Source organism: Rhinoderma darwinii, chromosome 4, assembly GCF_050947455.1.
Source record: "Rhinoderma darwinii isolate aRhiDar2 chromosome 4, aRhiDar2.hap1, whole genome shotgun sequence".
Taxonomy (NCBI): Eukaryota; Metazoa; Chordata; class Amphibia; order Anura; family Rhinodermatidae; genus Rhinoderma; species Rhinoderma darwinii.
In genome coordinates this window covers 177,816,694-177,839,577 of record NC_134690.1, presented here as the reverse complement: position 1 = coordinate 177,839,577, position 22,884 = coordinate 177,816,694, and the positions used below count along the sequence as shown (strand labels likewise).

The 22,884-nt window shown below is 39.9% G+C and overlaps 1 protein-coding gene and 1 long non-coding RNA gene across 2 annotated transcripts in view; one reads left to right on the top strand and one right to left on the bottom strand.

Moving 5' to 3' along the window:
- Window positions 1-20,446, bottom strand: part of LOC142759597 (uncharacterized) — a 34,351-nt gene extending 13,905 nt beyond the window's left edge. Inside the window, exon 1 of the long non-coding RNA XR_012883152.1 lies at window positions 20,378-20,446. This is a non-coding gene — a long non-coding RNA (uncharacterized LOC142759597). The remainder of the gene's footprint in view (window positions 1-20,377) is intronic.
- The window catches only part of CSMD1 (CUB and Sushi multiple domains 1), a 1,675,903-nt gene that overhangs the window by 1,105,427 nt on the left and 547,592 nt on the right, over window positions 1-22,884 (top strand). The window contains exon 10 of the mRNA XM_075861938.1: window positions 5,261-5,382. Coding sequence (XP_075718053.1) covers window positions 5,261-5,382 — 122 coding nt within the window. The remainder of the gene's footprint in view (window positions 1-5,260; window positions 5,383-22,884) is intronic.

Sequence of the window (22,884 nt, the reverse complement as noted above, 5' to 3'; positions counted from 1 at the left end):
ATGTGCTGACATGTAGTGTGTATATTTTCATAATAATGTTCTAATATTTCCAAATATAGTATCTCTATTTCAGCAGAGGAAATCATCAATTTGCTTATATATTATATGTGATATCAGCACATAGAATATGTCATGACAATCCTGTAAAGAATTTAATAACAGCCTATGTGAAAGATGTTGAACGCACCACCATATTTGCAGTTGCAGGTAGAGAAATTGATAAAGAGGTGCTTGAACGACACTAGTTATCTCTTGTTAAGAAGTGGAGGGGTGTAGTTATATTTTGTACTATATTCCACATGTTGCCATGTAGCTTATGTGGCTGTGTAAACCTATCCACCTAGGAGGTAGTCAATTGGATGGATTAATAATAAAATCTTAAGCAAAATTTATAAAAAAAATAGTTTGTGTGGCAAAGTGAACAATAAAATCAAAAGACTTAATTTAAAGACTTACAGAAAACATGTGTAGAGATAGATACTCTTATTAAAGAGGATCTGTCAGCTCTCCTGACACGTCTGTTTTTGTAAATACTTGTATTCCACATGAAATAATGGTGCAACTTTTCTTAGAACCTGATATTGTTCCATTCCTCTGTAATTCCTCAAGGAAATTAAAGAATAAACTGATAACTGGGTGATACCATTCCCTTTTTCAATGAGGTATATCTCTACAAACTCTGACACTGTCAGCATTATTTGGACAGTGTGAAACTGTGTAGGGACACCCTATTGACAAGGGGAATGGTAATGCCCAGTTGTCAATTATTTCTTTTATTTACCGGAGGCATAACAGAGGGTTGTCACAATGCAGTTCTAAGAAAAGGCAGTCCAGAATAGGTTTTTTTTCATGGGGAATAAAATCATTTACTTAAACGGACAGGTAATGAGAGCTGACAGGTTTTATTTAATAGTTAGTAGTAGTAGCTTCTTGAAAATGTTTTATGGTGCACACACTCCAGACAGTAATGGTCATCAAGCAGTTCTTAGATTGTATAACAAAGGTTTCAATGCTCATAAATTGAAAATTCCAAAAGCTGATGAAAAATATTGAGAAGGATCTGGGTGTACTTGTAAATCATAAACTCAATAACAGCATGCAGTGTCAATCAGCTGCTTCAAAGGCCAGCAGGATATTGTCGTGTATTAAAAGAGGCATGGACTCGCGGGACAGGGATGTAATAATGCCACTTTACAAAGCATTAGTGAGGCCTCATCTAGAATATGCAGTTCAGTTCTGGGCTCCAGTTCATAGAAAGGATGCCCTGGAGTTGGAAAAAATACAAAGAAGAGCAACGAAGCTAATAAGGGGCATGGAGAATTTAAGTTATGAGGAAAGATTGAAAGAATTAAACCTATTTAGCCTTGAAAAAAGAAGACTAAGGGGGGACATGATTAACTTATATAAATATATTAATGGCACATACAAAAAATATGGTGAAATCCTGTTCCTTGTAAAACCCCCTCAAAAAACAAGGGGGCACTCCCTCCGTCTGGAGAAAAAAAGGTTCAAGCTGCAGAGGCGACAAGGCTTCTTTACAGTGAGAACTGTGAATTTATGGAATAGCCTACCGCAGGAGCTGGTCACAGCAGGGACAGTAGATGGCTTTAAAAAAGGGTTAGATAATTTCCTAGAACAAAAAAATATTAGCTCCTATGTGTAGAAATTTTTCCTTCCTTTTCCCTTCCCTTGGTTGAACTTGATGGACATGTGTCTTTTTTCAGCCGTACTAACTATGTAACTATGTAACTATGTAACTATTTTCAATTCTACAGTTAGTGATACGCATTTTCTGGGGTGTAGAAGCAGTCTACTAATTCTCCAGGAATGTGCTGACATGTAGTGTGTATATTTTCATAATAATGTTCTAATATTTCCAAATATAGTATCTCTATTTCAGCAGAGGAAATCATCAATTTGCTTATATATTATATGTGATATCAGCACATAGAATATGTCATGACAATCCTGTAAAGAATTTAATAACAGCCTATGTGAAAGATGTTGAACGCACCACCATATTTGCAGTTGCAGGTAGAGAAATTGATAAAGAGGTGCTTGAACGACACTAGTTATCTCTTGTTAAGAAGTGGAGGGGTGTAGTTATATTTTGTACTATATTCCACATGTTGCCATGTAGCTTATGTGGCTGTGTAAACCTATCCACCTAGGAGGTAGTCAATTGGATGGATTAATAATAAAATCTTAAGCAAAATTTATAAAAAAAATAGTTTGTGTGGCAAAGTGAACAATAAAATCAAAAGACTTAATTTAAAGACTTACAGAAAACATGTGTAGAGATAGATACTCTTATTAAAGAGGATCTGTCAGCTCTCCTGACACGTCTGTTTTTGTAAATACTTGTATTCCACATGAAATAATGGTGCAACTTTTCTTAGAACCTGATATTGTTCCATTCCTCTGTAATTCCTCAAGGAAATTAAAGAATAAACTGATAACTGGGTGATACCATTCCCTTTTTCAATGAGGTATATCTCTACAAACTCTGACACTGTCAGCATTATTTGGACAGTGTGAAACTGTGTAGGGACACCCTATTGACAAGGGGAATGGTAATGCCCAGTTGTCAATTATTTCTTTTATTTACCGGAGGCATAACAGAGGGTTGTCACAATGCAGTTCTAAGAAAAGGCAGTCCAGAATAGGTTTTTTTTCATGGGGAATAAAATCATTTACTTAAACGGACAGGTAATGAGAGCTGACAGGTTTTATTTAATAGTTAGTAGTAGTAGCTTCTTGAAAATGTTTTATGGTGCACACACTCCAGACAGTAATGGTCATCAAGCAGTTCTTAGATTGTATAACAAAGGTTTCAATGCTCATAAATTGAAAATTCCAAAAGCTGATGAAAAATATTACCAAATTTCTATGGTTCCTTGTTGCACACTTCTTAACCGGTTCAGGAGCGGTCTATTTTGAGCCTTCAGGACCAAACACTGTTTAGCCCTTTTTAGCATGCATTAGTTAAACGGCTATAACTTTTTTATTTGTTGGGCTAGCGACATGATTTTTGCAATGTTTTTTTTCCGTAGAAAATGCAGGTTTCTTTTTTTTTATCTTTTATACACATCCTTTTTGCTATTTTAGAATTTTTAGGCTTAAAGTTTGAAAATAATAGTAAAAAATAGTAAAAAAATAAGCTTCTTTACATTTTAGCTATTTTTTCTGGTAATAACATAGTTTTATCCTAAAATAGACCTTTTATTTGTGATTGTCCCTGTCTACCATAAATTTTAATATATTACATGACTATTTTAGGGTAATTGGCTTAGGGCTAGCGTTACAAGAATTATTCGTGGGGGAACGTTTTTTTTTTGTGGTGGGTATTTTATGTATATTTATTATTACATTTTTTTGGACTTTACTTTACTTTTATTTTTTTATTACTATGGTCTGTCCATCAAAGGTCAGAATAGACCATTGGGGGACTTTATTTTTTTTACTTTTTTTTACACCATGTTTTTCCTTTAGAACTGGGGCTATTGTCACTAATAGGGCTGTGCTGGGTCTAGTAAGACCCAGCAGTAGTCTGCGACTGACGGCATCCCAGCGATCATGTGACTCTGCCTCTATTCATGCACACAGCACTCATTGAGCGCTATTTAGAAGAGATCAGAGAAGATAGAAGCAGTGAAAGCTGCTTCTATCTTCTCCTCAGGGTACCCGGCAATCACTGACTGCTGGAGATCCGACATTCAGCTGCCCAATCGCTCTGGCAGCAAGCTAAAAACCGCGCCATAAATAGTTTATGGCGTGGGTTTTAAGGACCCCGACCGCCGTCCTAAATACACAGCCAGCGGTCGGGAACCAGTTGAACCTAACAAACTGACATTGTTTGGCGTGCCGCATTTTAAAACTTTTTTGATATGCTTGAAATAAATTGCATGGGTGATAATATGTCCAAAGGTGATGCACTATACTTTGTTTTTAAATCTATAGAAGTTTAGAATCTGTAACCAGTGAAGACTACTTGTAGAGGCAAGCTTTAGAAGATCTGTGATAGCCCTAGTAAAACTACAGGTCTCAGGAGGAAGCTACACCATTTGGACTTTATTTTATTTCCTATCTTCATACGTGCTGGGGAAAGTACCGTTCCCTAAGGATTTTCAACTGAGTTGTCATTTTAGAAACCGTCAGAGCGTTTTGTTTTTTTGGAAAAATATTACCAGTTGGTGAGTTTATCAGGGCGAAGAGGAAAATTTTATAACATTAGTAATATATTTAATGAGCAAAAATATCGCTAAGAAATTGTGAATCCAGGTGTACCAGGCAAATTTTTTTATAAAGAAATAAATCTGAGTCTGTGAATAAAGCAATTTTTTAATAGCTTTTGTTTAATCAACCAATTGATATAACTTAATACAATCAAGAGCAGAGACAATTAGGAAATAATAATGAAAATAGAGAATAATATAAAATATAAATAAGTGTTGAACTGTAAAAATATAATTAAGTGGTGGTCCAGGAAGCATAATTGTTTTCAGTAATAAAAGATTGGTTTTAATTTAAAGGTTATTACAGATGTAGATGTACAGTGTACAATGCATACAGTTTGAATAAAGTATAAAAAAATATTCAAAATAAATGCAGTTTACACTATTAATAATTGCAGATGTTTTTTGTTTTTTTTGCCTTGGTGGAAAAATTAATATTTAATATAACATAATTAAATTCATTGCTATTCACGGATTTAAAGTGGACCTGTCAGATATTTATGCTGCTCTGTCTGAGGGCAGCGTAATGTAGTGATAAACACGCTTATTTCAGCAGTCTCTTACTTAGTCATTAATGTGCAGTAATTTGGCAGAATTGACAGCTCATACTTGCGGCGCACATTTGGTGATATAGGGCATGAGTACAATGATATGCATGATACGCTCCCCCCACTGATTGACACATTTCTCCCTTTTATTGTATATAGGGAGAAATGTGTCAATCAGTAGCTGGAAGGCGAGTGGAGCGTGCATATTATGCATATTATTGGACTCAATGCCTGCATCGCAGGACAAGCGCCACATACTGTATATAACCTGTAAATTCTCCCAAACTACTGCACATTACTAAGTGACAGAACCCTGAAATCAGTGTGTCTGTCACTACTTTATGCTGCTCTCAGTCAGGGCAGAAAAATATCTACGAGAACCTCTTTGAACTTGTGTTTTAGGGTTTAACACATGATGTCTTTAGCATAATATCTTTTATAAATAAAATAAGTCAATGAATTGCTATATTTTTACAGCTCGAACATGTGGGTCAAATCTTCAAGGACCAGCAGGCATTATTATTTCACCAAACTATCCAGTCCAGTACGAAGACAATGCCCATTGTGTTTGGGTTGTAACAAGTACAGATCCAGACAAGGTATGCATATGTTATTCCAGATATTGGAGTATTTATTTAGTATTTTTTATGTTTATTTTTAGTTATTTATTTTAAATTGTTTATTATTTTTATTTATTTCCATATTTTCTTGCCATTATAGTTGCTGAGTTAACCATATATTGTATGCCTTGCCTAAAGTTTGGAAATATAAGTTATTAAGTGTAAATTGTATACAGGAGGTGATAGTTTGACCTTTGCCATTTTAGATTTAATCTTATGGTTTTAGTCAGCATGTTGTCATATTCTGTGCAGGACACATATTTTTGTATCCACTCATTCCTGTTAGACGTCAGAACTAATAATGTGTTCTGGTTCCATCATGAACATGTACTGTAAATAGCGTTTTCCCTTACATTTATATTCTTCTGAAATTAGATAACTACAATACCAAGGCATTACATAAACAGCAGAAAAGGTTTTTTTTTATAGTTTGTGCAATCAGTATGCCATACATTACATTTTTTTTTATCTCGTACATTCACTGCCAAAGTGACCTTAAAGTGAGTTGTGAAGCGTGCGTGCTAAATTATCATCTAGAAGCATAACACTTTGCATACTTGTACTTTTTGTTTCTACATTAAAGGGAATGTATCATCAGAAAATGAAATATGATTGAAATCATTTTTTTTATTATAAACATCTATATTTTTTAAAAATGTTTTTTTTTTTTACTCTGTACGTAACTATCTACAGAAAAAAATCCAGTTTTCACATTAGTTCCTAGAGCAGTAAGGCCGGATTCACACGAGCGTGTGCATTTTCTGCACGCAAAAAATGTGGCGTTTTGCGTACGCAAAAGGCACTTAACAGCTGTGTGTGTCATGATCATATGGTGCGCGGTTGCGTGATTTTCGCGCAGCCGCCATCATTATGACACTCTGTTTGTATGTTTGTAGACAGAAACCACGTGGTGCTTTTCTGTTTTCATTCATACTTTTCACTGCTGTTGCGCGAATCACGCACGTCCCACAGAACTGCTTCCGTGTGGTGCGCGTGATTTTCACGCACCCATTGACTTCAATGGGTGCGTGATGCGCGAAATACGCACAAAGAACGGACATGTCGTGAGTTTTACGCAGCGGACTCACACTGTGTAAAAATCACGGACTGTCTGCACGGCCCCATAGACTAATATAGGTCCGTGCGAGGCGCGTGAAAATCACGCGCGTTGCACGGACGTATATCACGTTTGTCTGAATAAGCCCTAACAATACTATATATCTAGGAATAGAAGGAGAAGAATCAGCTCATCATCATCATTCGATAGTGGGCGAGTTAATGACAGCTCTATTGTAGTGCTGGAGGACTAGAGAAGGCAGGATAGTAACACCATACACACAAATAAGGGCATGACCACACATGGCGGAATTCCTCCGCAACTGTCCGCATCAATGCCGCACCTAATCCGGGTTGCGGATTACGGCTGCGGATCTGCACAAAATGTGCAGTAAATTGATGCGGACTAGCTGCTGCGGACTGCGGGAAAAGTGCTTCCCTTCTCCCTATCAGTGCAGGATAGAGAGAAGGGACAGCACTTTCCCTAGTGATAGTAAAAGAAATTCATACTTACCGCCCGTTGTCTTTATGACGCGTCCCTCCTTCGGCATCCAGCCCGACCTCCCTGGATGACGCGCCAGTCCATGTGACCGCTGCAGCCTGTGCTTGGCCTGTGATTGGCTGCAGCCGTCACTTACACTGAAACGTCATCCTGGGAGGCCGGACTGGAGACAGAAACAGGGAGTTCTCGGTAAGTAGGAACTTCATTTTTTTTTACAGATACATCTATATTGGGATCGGTAGTCACTGTCCCGGGTGCAGAAACAGTTACTGCCGATCGCTTAACTCTTTCAGCACCCTGGACAGTGACTATTTACAGACGTCTCCTAGCAACGCTCCCGTCATTACGGGAGCCCCATTGACTTCCTCAGTCTGGCTGTAGACCTAGAAATACATAGGTCCAGCCAGAATGAAGAAATGTCAAGTTAAAAAAGCAAGACGCATCCGCAGCACACATGACATGTGCATGACAGCTGCGGACTTCATTGCGGAACTTTGAATCTCCATTGAAGTCAATGGAGAAATTCCGCCATGAGTCCGCCACTGCTCCGCAACAGACAGAGCATGCTGCGGACACCACATTCCGCTCCGCAGCCTATGCTCCGCAGCGGAATTGTACGCATCGTGTAAACGAACACTGCTAATTTAAAGTGAAAGTCAATGGAGAAACGGCTCCGCTGCGGATTAACGCTGCGGAGTGTCCGCAGCGGAATTTAAGTGGAATTCCGCCATGTGTGAACCCGCCCTAAGACTCTGTATGCCTCTCCCCTGTCATTCCCTGGTCTCTGGGGGAGGGGGTTGTACTTTACACTTGCTGGAGACTATGCAGTCTGTGACATTTCTCTTTCTCAATTAACTCCCATTAAGTATAGCTGCCATAAAGCATGCACACTCAGCTGTACTATCTATATAGAAAATTCATGGAGGAAGTGTGTGTCTCTAATATGGCCCACGCATATGTAGCTATATATTTATTTGTGCTTACATCAAGTGGCTAGATATATATATATATATATATATATATGTTATATATATATATATATATATATATATATATATATATATTGTATATCTTAAAGAAACGTACAAATACATCAGATGTGCTGACAGAAGAAGTACCCGCTCTCTCTGTAAAACAACTAAGGCTACATTCAGATGAGCGTGTCCGAGTTGCGCCTAAAAAACTCAGAGTTTTCCTACATTTCTTGTCCGTGAGTGTTGCTTATTGGCATCAGTGTGCTATGCATTTTTCATGTCCGTGCAAGCACTTCATTTTTTTTTTTACATTTATTTCTCTGCTCTTCAATGTTTTTGATGCGTGAAACACGGACAGCACCCTGATGTCGTACGTGTGCTGTCCGTGGTTTTCATGCACCCATAGACTTCAATGGACGACTAGGTGCGGCAAAAAAAAAACTATATAGGACATGCAGTGAGTTTCATGTAAAGGACACTCGCATGTCTGAATAGCCCGATTGAAATCAATGGGTCCGTGTGCTGTTTCAACGCACAGCACAAGGACGAGTATTACGCTCATCTGAATGAGCCCTTAGATTCTGCGGTCCCTATTGACTGCACTATCTAAGTTATCTCAAATTCAGACAGTTATGGCAGGAGCAGGGCTACGTATAACAGCTGTGCCCCTATTGCTGATCTCGTGGGTACTTTTGCAGTATACACAAGATCCTTGTGAAAGATATATATGTCACAGGGCGCTAAGGAGCATATATTCATCATCGAGCATCAAGGGGTTAATTCAAAATTGTTCATTGCATTGTTTTAACCCCTTCTCTGCATTTGTCGTAAATATACTTACGACAAATGGATGGTGAGTCGGTGCCATCATCTCCGGATGTCAGCTGTATTTCACAGCTGACACCCTGCTGTAATGGCGGGGGCCGAATTTATCTTCGATCCCCACCATTAACCCCTTAAATACAGCGGTCAAAAGCAATCGCTGCATTTGAGGTGTTTGTAGCTCATCGGGCTGTGAACGCTCGTCTGCCTGATAATCGCCCAGTGTAAAACCCCCTTTGGGCTTCATTCATATTTGCGTTGGGACTCCGTTCAAAGGCTCCATCGGACCTTTCCCTAAGGGGAACCCATGTACGGAATTCAAACTGAAACAAACGGAAACCATAGGTTTCCTTTTGCATCAACGTTGATTTCAATGGTGACGGATCTGGTGCGAATGGTTTTCCGTTTTTCACTGTTGTCAAAGGGTTCCGTCGTTTTTATGGAATGAATAGCGCAGTCAACTAGCTATTGATTCCGTCAAAACGACGGAACCCTTAAACAACGGTGACAAACGAAAACCATTTGCACCGAATCCGTCACCACTGAAATCAATGGTGATGCAAAAGAAAACCTATGGTTTACGTTTGTCTCAATTTGGATTCCGTTCATATGTTCCACTAACAGAAAGGTCAGACAGAACCCATGAATGGAGTCCCAACGCAGATGTGAACGAAGCCCTAATGAGATGACTCTTGCTTGTTTGGAAAAAGGGAAAAAGAATAGGAAAAATGGTGTGTGTTAAAATTTTACTTTTATTAAGTCGTCAAATTAAACAAAAATATTGTTTTAATACTTAGACAAATTAATACAAATCAGTCTGGTCATAGAAAATATCTTATTGCAGTTGCCCTCAGATTCTGACTGACTGACAACCTCTGTACATATTTTAAGTTGATTGCTGCGACAGACATAAATGTACGCTCCTACTTTTCCCTATAAAGATCTGACACATCTGACCCAAAAATTCCAAGCCCTAAGTCAACTGAATAATAGATTAATTATTTAACTTCACTAAGGAGGTTAAGAGGACAGCTATGTAATGTTAGAATTACAAACTGACTTATTGTATGGGGCAATCCATATTATGGCAAATACATGCGCTCTCTTCATGAGTGCTTCATATAATCCAGCGCTCCGCCCTGTAGCCAACTCTCTTGCTCTGTTAGGAGGACACAGGCCTGAGAACTAATAGCTGATAATTCAATTTAGATTTCTTTCAGTGCGGCAAAGAATCAGCAGCATTCACGGCAGGTTACTAAACTCACTGTAGTTAAGTATATTCGCCTGTGCAGCATTCGTATCAGGGGAAGGTGCTCTATATTATTGTTTCTGCAGAGCATTCAGATGACGCAGGTTTGGGCAAGGGCTGACTTGATCGGAGCAGATAAGGACCTCATGCCATCAGTCAGAAAGGACGACTCCAAGATCATTGTCACATCTATCCAACCTTTAAGATAATTCTCTGAAAAAGTTTATCTAAATCTGAAAGCAACTTCAAAAAGCTATGAAGAAATTGACCTGCGGTTCAGTTTTTTAATCCGCAGCATGTCAATTGTATTTGCGTAATCGCTGCCTTTTTGTTGAGAGTTTTCCCCATTGAATGTAATGTGGAGGTAAAACCTGCAATAGATAGCAGTTGTTGCAGTTTTGTGTGGTGGAAAAACTGCGATTCAGACGCAAAATATGCAATTAAGAAAAAAAATGGAATCTTATACTTACCCAGAATTCTGTGCTTCTTCACTCAGGCTAGCATCCTGGGATGACGTTTCATCCCATGTGATAACTGAAGCCAATCACAGGCTGCGGCGGTCACATGGGATAAAAAATCATCTGTGGAGGGCGGGCTGCAGAACGTCAAAGGGTAAGTATGTGGCTTTTTTATGCGTACAGTTTTCCGCAGTGGACATTCCGGCTGAAAAACTGCACCACAATTTTTTTGGGGCTGGAATCCCCGGGGCGGATATGCTATGTGCTTTTACACAGCATATCCACCCTGTGTGAGCATAGCCTCATACTTACATTTTAGCACACACATCACTTTTACTCTTTTCTCAAACAAATGACATTTATTGCACTGCAAGACTTTGCATATCCAGGTGTGTCACACACATTTTTCCTGTGATATAAAGGGAATTTTCAATTAAAAGAAAGGTAAAAATACTTTATTCCTTTTTATTGGAAGGGTATTCATAGTGAATATAAATGAGATAACAGCTGCAATAACTAATATGGTACAGTCCTGTGGAAAATTTAGAAACCAAGATTACATTTATTTAACAAACATTTTATTTAACAAACCTCCGGTGATCCCCTTAAAATCCTCTTAGGATATACTCCTCAGTATGTGAATTTAAGTGTCTGATCTAGAATTAAAAATACTTGGTCTATGCCGTTTGGTAGCTTCATTTACATGCAAGCTGCCCACACAGAGCAGGAGAAGATTTAGGCCCTGTTCACACGGAGTTTTTTGCAGGAGGAAAATTCCTCCTGTAAAAACTGACCCTGGAGGTTTTCATGTTTGATGTGGTTTTTGACGTGGTTTTTGACGTGGTTTTTGACGTGGTTTTTGAGGCGGTTTTCCAGGCGGTTTTTGCCGAGGTTTTCACACGCATGAGGCTGGGTTCACACAACCATGTTACGTACATAATGTACGGAACGTATTTCGGCCGGAAGACCCGGATCGAAGACAGTGCAGGGAGCCGGGCTCCTAGCATCATAGTGATGTACGACGCTAGGAGTCCCTGCCTCTGCGTGGAACTACTGTCCCGTACTGTAATCATGATTACAGTACGGGACAGTCGTCCTGCAGCGAGGCAGGGACTCCTAGCGTCGTACATCACTATGATGCTAGGAGCCCGGCTCCCTGCACTGTCTTCGGTCCGGGTCTTCCGGCTGAAATACGTTCCGTACATTACGGACGTAACATGGTCGTGTGAACCCAGCCTGACATCCTTCTGTCAACGGATCTGTCACCATTGAAATGAATGGTGATGCAAACGGAACTTACTTCACACTTGCCTTTCCGTTGAGGGGTTCCCCTGACTGAAAGCACCGACGGAACCCCTCAGCAGAAACCACGCTGATGTGAACAGGCCCACATTAAAAAAAACATTGTTTTCTGTTTGCATCATCATTGACTTCAATGCTGATGGATCCGTTGCTAATGGGATTCCCTACACTGCGGTATTGGTTCAGTCGAAACGACAGAACCCTTTGCACAACGGGGACAAACAGAAACCATTAGCAACGGATCTGTCACCACTTCACACTTGCCTTTCCGTTGAGGGGTTCCCCTGACTGAAAGCACCGACGGAACCCCTCAGCGGAAACCACGCTGATGTGAACAGGCCCACATTAAAAAAAAAAAGTATACTTACTTCTTGAATCAATTTCCCAACATCAATGTCCATTCGGTGGTACACCTCTGCTGTCGTCATTTCTGTTCCTGAAATGTTAAAAAAAAAATAAAAAAGAGATGACATACATGAACAACTGCATAACAAAATTAAAAAATTAAAAATAAAAAAATCTAAAAAAAAAAATGCACAGCTCCATACATGTATAGCATGTATGGAACATAGGAGCAATTGCACTTACTTGTATTCGATTTGGATGCAGGACTTCGGTTTTCTGTATCCCTGAGTTCTGTCCACGATGTTTTTCAGGCTCCACGAGCAGACAGGAAATGACAGCCCCTTTCTGGGCTGGACTAGCAGCAGGAGACGACTCCTGCAAAACACTCGGCAATATACTCGTCAGAAAACACCTCACTAGTTCGAGGTGTTTTTTGACGTGTCCCCATTGCTTTCAATGCGGTTTTGGACGCAGAAACCGCATCAAGAAGGGTCATGTCCCTTCTTTTTGCCGCGAGGCGTTTTTTTTACTCGCGGTAAAAAAACGCCTCCGTCTCCCATTGAAATCAATGGGAGTCATTTTGGGTCGTTTTTGGCGCGTTTTCCGACGCGTTTTCCGCGTCAAAAAACGTGTCAAAAAACTCTGTGTGAACAGGGCCTTAAAGGGTAACTAAACCTTTAAAAAACTAGTGATATGTCAGAAGTTTTGATTGGCGGGGGTCTAAGCACTGATCAGTAAAACTAATCTGGTGAGTGCTGTGCTGCTTTGTTTCTGAATGTCTTTCCTTGGATGCTGTGGAAGCGGTGTACTCATAATCTTTCTATTGAGCCCAAACACCGCTCAGAGGAAACCCGAGGAAAGACAATCAGTGACACAGCGCTCACTTCGTTTTAGCAATTGGTGGGCTCTCCGTGCTCGAACCCCCACAGATCAAAACTTCTGACATATCACTATGACATGTAAAAAGTTTTTTAAAAGTTTATTTACACTTCAAAATTACTGCCCCTTACTTTCTCCTTGATAAGAGAGATAGAGCAGGACAGAGATATTGCTAAAATATCTTGAATATCTTACTCAAACAGGGAATTATAAATGTCTGATAGATGCAGATATTTAGATTGTCTTTAGACCATCTGATACTCGCTCTAGCCGGCACTGGACTACCGTTCCAGGCTTATGACACAGTGCTGTGAAAAGGCGGTGCTGTCCCATAAGTACCCATGACAACCACCATGAAAAGTGTTATGGACGGTCATTAAGGGGTTTGTACATTTGACATCATGGCTTTTTTTGTGTGCACATTTAAAAAAGGGTGGACTTTATATTATGGAAAGTTTCCCAAAATTTCAAAGAGTGAATGCATGAATGTGTATGGGGAAGGAGGAGATGTATGAAGTCAGGATATGTACGGTATGTTTGCAACATGATTCTTTATAACTTTATCATGGTTTTGCAATGGTTTTTATAAAACTGCTATAAAAATGCTGCGGTTTTGTGAAATTAGTGCCAACATCGAATGACAAAACCGCATAAACACTGCCTAAAAGTTTAAAGGCTAACTAAACTTTCAGAAAACTTCTGACATGTCATAGTGTCATGTCAGAAGTTTTGATCGGTGGGGGTCTGAGCACTGAGACCCCCACCGATTGCTAAAACAAAGTGGCAGAAACGCTCAGGTGAGCGCTGAGTTGCGTAGTTTCTCATCGCCTTTTTTTGGAAATCCAAGCAATTGGTATACGGGTTCATAGACTTTCTATTGAGTCCATACACTGTTACCTCGGCTTTCAGAGAAGGACAATCAGAAACCAAGTGGCTCAGAGCTCACACAAGCACTTCTGCCGCACTTCTGCCGCACTTCTGCCGCTTTGTTTTAGTGATTGGTGGGGGTCTCAGGGCTCAAAACCCCATGAATCAAAACTTCTGATGTGTCACTATGACAAGACAGAAGTTTTCTAAAAGTTTAGTTACCCTTTAATATATACGAATCAGTTGTAAATATCAGTTCGATCTACTGTACTAGAAAGCAATTCAAAATTACCAAAACAATTTGACATATTGCAGTTATATACCGCAATTACAAAAATACGAATGCCCTTTACTTATTAACAGTTTAATTCATTTAAATTAATCATAAATAGTAAAACCTTTTAAACATTAAAATATATTCATATTTAAGTGTAATATTAATGCTAGAGACTTTTCGCAGAAGAAAATCGCAATATACATGTAAATCTATTCAAATCATATTGAGAGACTGACAGGTTCTGGAATTAGCTCTTAAATATTAACAAAGACTAAAGCATGACACGCTTATCAAAATATAAAATGAATATTTCCATAGTTTTTACTATTAGCATACAGTAATTGTATTGTAACTAAACTGTAAATGTAAAGATAGGTTATGTAAAATGTTGGAAATAAAATTTAAATAAATAAACTCATACGTACACAGATGTAAAAAAAATATATATATTTTAGGACAGTGATTTTTAACTAGGGTTTCCTGGAATCCTTGGGTTCCTTAGAACATGCTAAGGGGTTCCCCCAAAAGACAGCAGCAAGCCCTGTCGCTTTTACAACAGGCATTGCAAACTGATTTTAGTGTGATCTAAGATGCTTGGCATGGGTGCAGGCAAAGCATGTTACAAATCTTGGCCAGAAAATAAAGTTAGACTCTGCATTACCAAGGGTCTTTGAAGTAGAAATGGTTATAAGGTTAGGAATCTCTGTTTTAAGCCATGTAACCCTGTATATATTGTTTACGGAAGGGAATGGACAACAAGCTTGCAAACCTCATCAATACCATTAATCTGAGTGCCTACTAGTTAGCACTAGGGTCCTGGGTTTAAATCCAACTATGGACAACATGTGCATGGATTTTATATGTCCTTCCCGTGTTTGCTTGGGATTCCTCTAGATTCCCAGCCCCATATTCCCCCTTACACACACACCCACACACACACTTTATAAACACTGTGATAGGTTAATTAGCTTCCTATACAATCTAACATTGCATGTGTTTAAGATAGATTGTCAGCCCCATCAGGGATAAACTGATGTCATTGATGAGAATCTCTGCACCAAAAGTATAGTACCGGTGAGGGAAACCTTGTTGAAAATTATTTATTTATCCCAACATTTGGTGCATACAAACAGGCGATGTTTTGGCCCCCAAAAACTGGGTCTTTCCCAGGCTTGAAAAATAACTTTTGATATTATGTTTGGGAGTAATTCACTAAAAGCTATGAGGAGGGGTCGCTGTTCCTAATTTGCTTCTATTTGGAGAATCTCTGCACAGCGCTGTGGAATGTGTTTGGGCTATATAAGCAATGACAAATAAATAGAAATATACAGGTACAGATCAGGACCTTAAACAAGAGCATTGTAAAGGATCTGCCAGACACAGCTTCTGTGTCAACGCCCGTGGGTAATCAGTCTGCACTTGCTCCTAAGTTTGAGAGAGTGACTCCATCTTCTACCAGTCAGGCTGGGAGGCTTAGGAGTGGGAGAGCCTATCACAGCCTGGCCAGACGGAGCTAGCTCCCGCCCTCTGTCTATTTATACCTTCACTTCCTGCTCCTCCAGTGCCTGTGATTCTGCCTGTTTCCTGGCTCTGCTGCTGCTTGAACTATTTGTCCTCTGCTTCATTTTGACCCTGGCTTACTGACTACTCTCCTGCTCTGCGTTTGGTACCTCGTACACTCCTGGTTTGACTCGGCTCGTTCACTACTCTCGTTGCTCACGGTGCTGCCGTGGGCAACTGCCCCATTTCCCTAGCTTCTGTGTACCCTTGTCTGTTTGTCTGTCGTGCACTTATTGGGGGTAGGGACCGTCGCCCAGTAAAAAACACAATGGAGGAATTGCTTTTTTTTCTATTGCTTTTTTTTCTTAGTTTATATGCAATATTTCTGGATATTTTTGGCTCCGTTTTTTGACCCAAGCACAGAAGAGGAAGCAATAGAAAGGAGATGCATCAGTGTTTTCTTTATACATGTCGTTCCTTCTTTATAACTTAGCCAAAAACTGCATCAGAATTGTGTATATGATCCTGGCCTTAAGAAATATGAATCATCCCTGCTATCGATGATAAAAAATATTTGTCTCTTGGAATGTAGCAACATAAAAAAAAAATTTGGACATGAAATGTGCTATTATTGTGCAAAAGTAGAAAAAAAAAATCGAAATTTGGTTTTGCCGTAATCATACGATTAAATAACGTTTAATAATGTTAAAATGTAATTTATACCGCACTGTAAGTGCCCAAAACACATTATATTAATCCTGCAATGGAGCCATTAAAAATACAAATTGGGCAAAAAACAAGGAACTAAGGAACGAAGCGATATAGAAAGTGAAAAAAAAAATGCTGTGTCCTCGAGGCCCAAAATAACTGCGTCCTGTTATTTAGTTCGCTAATACTGTTAAAAAATGCAGATGCTTAAAAATTTATTTTTCAAATAGAGACAGATGGAGAGTTAGGAAAATCCAAGTGAACATGAACCACTTATTTTAGAAGTAACCAACAGTGGTCTCACATAATGGACACCATTTTTTTTACCCTGCATTCAACATCTTTGTCATCATGTTTTCTTAAAATGCAAATTACAGTATTTATTTTTTGTCTAAAAAAAAATAGCGGTGCTGGCATGAAGATAACATTAATACATTTTAATCTTTCATTTTAGGATTATGTTTAATTGGCATAGAAATGGCATTTCAGTATTATAAATTCAAGCATGTGTTAAGAAAATAGGAATTTAAGGAATTAGAAATACAATCACATTTTATATTTCAATAGATTATACTTTAATTGTAGCCAAACAAGTATTCAATTACTGAAATTCTCTAAGCAAAGGTTGGAAAGTTCCTCTAAGCCTTTCACCAATTAATATCATAATAAAACTGCTCCAAAATCTGCAACTCCAGTTATATAGGCAGTTATAGATGTTAGTGCCGTTTTTGTTTTTTTAATTAAGTTTAATGGCCAAAAAACTTTCTAAAAATGTAAACCTTTTGGAAAGTATTTCATTGGTACCAAAAATTTCAAGCAAAAAACACAAACAAAAATTGTAGAGAACTTCATATTCTCCTATTGACTACCAGCAAACATTTGACTGCTGTATTTAAAGCAGCCAAAAATAGGGGAAAAATGCAACTATAAATGTCATTAAAACCAGACCTAAATTCTGTGTGTGAAACCAACATTAACTGTATTTTTTTCTTTATTTTTAATTTTTTTCCTTATCTTTTTTTTAATCTTTTTTAAGAGACCCTGTCATTAGGTCATATAAGTGGAACTGGTCAGTGGCAGGGAAGCTAGCGCTACCTCGGGAGAATGAGTGTAGTTCTTTACCTGTTGGCTATTTACAGCAAATTAGCATATAAAGCACCAACACAACGGGGGCCATATCTCTAAAATGGGGGGGTGGTCCCAGAAAAAAAAATGACTTTGGAATCAGGGACACAGCGCTATTCACGTCAGATAACCAATTCAACTTATGTAACCTATTGACAGGTCCTCTTTAAATTGAAACTCTACGTTTGACTAACATGAAGTCAGTCATTATAAAATCCAGCATATCATTTACATTACATTTTGTGTTATTACTCATTGTCCATTTCTTATTTACTCTGCAGTGTAGAAAACATCTAGTCTATGCTTTCTGGAAACCATCAAAATGCAGCTTAGTTTCTTGCTCTTATTATAGCTCAACAATATGTTCACACAGTATGGTACTGATGCAGTAGACCGCCGCATTATTTCACCAGAGAAAAACCACATGTAAATATTTATGTTTTTTGCTGCAATTTTACTAGTATTTATGTGTGGTTTTGCTTCTGCCCCATGTTAATAAACCCTTACAGCTTTTTATTGATATTATGGGTTGTGTGAATACTCTAGCAGCTGGGCTTATAAACACACAAATGCCAGGTAACCATTAACACACACATAAGCATCCAAATAGTCTGATTAACATACTAATACCTGACGATTACATTGAGTATTTATGTGTCACTTAGAAGGGCCAGTGCTGTATTTACATCTATATTCATATCTACCACATCACCTCCCTCTGCATGAACTGTAATCCTGCCTTGACCCTCATTACCAGGCATTTGCTATAGGAAGTGCCCAGTTCTTAAGGCCCTAATACACCGGCTGATCGGCCAGTGCAGCGAGCACCGACCAACGAGACATCGTTGGTCTGCGCTCGTTTGTTCATGTCACACGGAGATATGGATGGAGACGAGTGGTCGTTACTCCGATCGCTCATCCCCATACATTATTATCATGTTGGCAGCATGTCTTACTGTGTACACAGGGAAATGTGCTGCCGACAACGATAATATTTTACTTTTTTAAAACAATACAATCCGCAGAGGATAGAGCGTTTGCTCGTTCATCTGCTGATCGCTGAACGCTTGTCTGCCCGATAATTGCCCAGTGTAAAACCCCCTTTAATGAGTTAGTTAATTTACAGCCCACTCATAATAGTACACAGGGCAAGATTTTCAAATATGCACAGAAGACTGAAGTTGAACCTGCTGGGAGAGCTCACTTTCTAGATCCCAAAGAGTATTTAGTGGTTAGTTTTGCAGTGAATAGATATATTACAAAGACTTTCCCTTTGTTTGCATAATGCCTGTTGGTGGGGATATAGTGATAGATGTAGTCAATGTGTAAATTGGTGCTGACAGTACAACATTATGCACTGATCATATTACAATAACAGATCTGTCAACAGTAGCTTGCTGAAATTTCCAATGTTTTGACAGAATTTTATTCTATGTACAGAATAAAAAGTTATATTGAAAATATGGTAGGTTTTATATTTACGGTTTGTATAGAGAGTGTTAGTCATAGGTGAACCTTCAGTGGTCAAACTTCACTTTCACACCCACATTAGTAATACATAATATTACAGAATTAAAGGGGTATTTTGGTTACAACAAGTTACTCCCTATCCGTAGGGTAAAAGGTAACTTGCTGATTGGTGGGTGTCCGACAGCTCAGACCCCGACCGTTTACAAGAACGGGCAGCCCGAAGTTGCCGAACCCCAAGTTTGAACCGAGCAGCAGGTCACTCATGCGCACTGCCGCTCCATTCATTCTCTATGTCAGCACCGGAAAAAGCCGAACACTGCACTCGGCTATCTCCGGCGCTCCCATATAGAATGAATTGAGCAGCAGTGCGCATGAGCGACCTGCCGCTTGGTTCAAACCTGGGGTTCAGGCAACTTCGGCTCCCCATTCTAATAAATGGTGAGGGTCTGAGCTGTCGGTAACTGTTAGGGGGTAACTTGTTGTAACTGGAATACCCCTTTAATCCTACTCTCCAGTTACACAGAACAAGTACATTATTTTGTAAATAATGACTAACTGACTATTTGTAAAATAAGGCTATATACACACTGAGACTGAATGTGCAGTGGACATTCAGTGTCTATGGTATGCCAGGAAATTCATAGTCTTCTATAGACCAAATATATCTGTCCTTTTGGCATACATCTGGGCTTAAATGTGTAGGCACACCATTTATCTAGCTGTTTTGAAAAGTATAGTTGACCAGGCGTTCAATAAATAGGAATACCACGAAAAAACATATAGTGTAGCATACAATGGGAATCAAAGTCAGACGTATGCAACTGGTATATTGATTGCGAAGGTATTAACAATGTAAATGACTTCATATTATCTTAATAACTTATTATATTATCCAACCACACATAGAACTAAAATAAATATGATTGTTGAATTGTAGTTGATGCTGTCACGCATTTACTAATTCATTCTGTTCATACATACATTACATAGTGTCAAAACCTTTGTCAGCCTATTTATAATGATATATTAACTAATTAATAATCTCATAAAGTGTAATTGATGTAAATTAGAGTATAAATATCAAGGTCCTAAATTATAACCAGCATACAACAACATATAAAATGCTACTTGCTTTTAAATAGCATATAAATCTTCATCACAATCACAACCAATCTTTCTTTCAAGTTGTAGTAAAGCTAATGCATGATAACATTAAAACTAGAGATGAGCGAACCGGGACAACCGAACCCGGTTTCGGTCCGAACTTCCGGTAAAGTTCGGTTCGCAGCGAATCCGAACTTCACCGGGTTCGGCCGAACCCGTTTTGACCGAACCCGGTCAAAAACATTATACAAATCGGCAGCCACTTATCTCTATCAATCACTGATAGAGAAAAGAGGCTGCTGATTAAAAATAAAATAAAAAGCATTTCATACGTACCCGGTCGTTGTCTTGTTAACGAGTCCCTCTTCTTCCTCCAGTCCGACCTTTTCTGACGCGGCAGCCTGTGATTGGCTGCAGAGGCCTCTGCAGCCTGTGATTGGCTGCAGAGGCCGCGGCAGCCTGTGATTGGCTGCAGCGCTCACAAGGCTGCATCGTCATCAAGGAATGTCGGGCCGGATGTCGAGAGGGACGCGTCACCAAGGCAACGGCCAGGAGACCGGACTGGAGGAAGTAGAAAGTTCTCGGTAAGTATGAACGTCTTTTTTTTTACAGGTACTGTGATCGGTAGTCACTGTCCAGGGTACTGAAACAGTTACTGCCGATCAGTTAACTCTTTCAGCACCCTGAACAGTGACTATTTAGTGTATGTGCACACACACTAATTACGTCCGTAAATGACGGACGTATTTCGGCCGCAAGTACCGGACCGAACACAGTGCAGGGAGCCGGGCTCCTAGCATCATACTTATGTACGATGCTAGGAGTCCCTGCCTCTCTGCAGGACAACTGTCCCGTACTGTAATCATGTTTTCAGTACGGGACAGTAGTTCCACGGAGAGGCAGGGACTCCTAGCATCGTACATAAATATGATGCTAGGAGCCCGGCTCCCTGCAGGGTGTTCGGTCCGGTACTTGCGGCCGAAATACGTCCGTCAATTACGGACGTAATTAGTGTGTGTGCACATACCCTTACTGACGTCACCTAGCAACGCTGCCGTAATGATGGGTGCACACATGTAGCCACCCGTCATTACGGGGCCTCATGCACACGAGTCGACCATAAAAACACCCGTTATCACGGGTCGTAATTACGACCCGAAATAGCGGGCCCATAGACTTCTGTTAGCCACGGGTACCTTCCCGTTTTCTCACGGGAAGGTGCCCGTGCCGTTAAAAAGATAGAACATGTTCTATTTTTTTATTTTACGGGCCGTGCTCGTAATTACGACTCGTAACTACGAGCACGGCCGGCCGGCCACGGGCAGCCGGCCGCTTTTGCGAACCGTGCTGTCATTATAATTATAGCAGCACGGCCCGTAAAATAGAAAAATAGAACATGTTCTATTTTTTTAACGGCACGGGCACCTTCCCGTGAGAATACGGAAAGGTACCCGTGGGTAACAGAAGTCTATGAGCCCGTTATTGCGGGTCGTAATTACGACCCGCAATAACGGGTGTTTTTACGGTCGTGTGCATGATGGGAGCACGGCTCGGAAAAACGAACGGCTGCCCGTGCTCATCTCCTGAAATACTCTGTGCTGCCTTAAACTCTGTGGACAGGTCAGGATCCTGTTTCTTTTAAATGCTGCTAGGGAACCCGCTCGATCCACTATATAAGGCTACGCTACAGTGCAGCATTTAAAAGAAACAGGATCCTGACCTGTCCACAGAGTTTAAGGCAGCACAGAGTATTTCAGGAGATGAGCGTGCAGATTCAGTGCTGTTGTGAACTCTGCTCTTACCATTACGTAGCTCTCAGTCTGTTATCTCTCCTCCACTCCTGTCCTCAAGAACACCTTCACATGATTGCCAAGTCACCACGTAATGGTAAGAGCAGAGTTCACAGCAGCACAGAGTATTTCAGGAGATGAGCGTGCGGATCTTGTGCGTGGTGGTGACTTGCCAATCATGTGAACGTGTTATAGAGGACAGGAGTGGAGGAGATGTAACAGACTGAGCTACGTAATGGTAAGAACAGAGTTCACAGCAGCACAGAGTATTTCAGGAGAGGAGCGTGCAGATTCAGTGCTGCTGTGAACTCTGCTCTTACCATTACGTAGCTCAGTCTGTTACCTCTCCTCCACTCCTGTCCTCAATAACACCTTCACATGATTGGCAAGTCACCACCCCGCACAAGATCCGCACGCTCATCTCCTGAAATACTCTGTGCTGCTGTGAACTCTGCTCTTACCATTACGTGGTGACTTGCCAATCATGTGAAGGTGTTCTGGAGGACAGGAGTGGAGGAGAGGTAACAGACTGAGAGCTACGTAATGGTAAGAGCAGAGTTCGCAGCAGCACTGAATCTGCACGCTCATCTCCTGAAATACTCTGTGCTGCCTTAAACTCTATGGACAGGTCAGGATCCTGTTTCTTTTAAATGCTGCACTGTAGCGCAGCCTTATATAGTGGATCGAGCGGGTTCCCCAGCAGCATTTAAAAGAAACCGTGTTTGTGTATGTGTGTTTGTGTATATATGTGTGTTTGGGTATGTGACTTTGTCTGTTTTTGTTTTTATATGTGTGTGTGTATATATGGGTGTGTTTGTGTATATGTGTTTTGTGTATATGTTTGTGTATATATGGGTGTATTTGTGTATATGTTTGTGTGTAGATGTTTGTGTGTGTTTTTGTATATGTGTATATGTGTGTATATGGGTGTGTGTTTGTGTGTATATATGGGTGTGTTTGTGTATATGTGTTTGTGTATATGTGTGTTTGGGTATGTGTGTTTTTGTTTGTATATGTGTTTGTGTATATGTGTTCGTGTATGTGTGTATAACT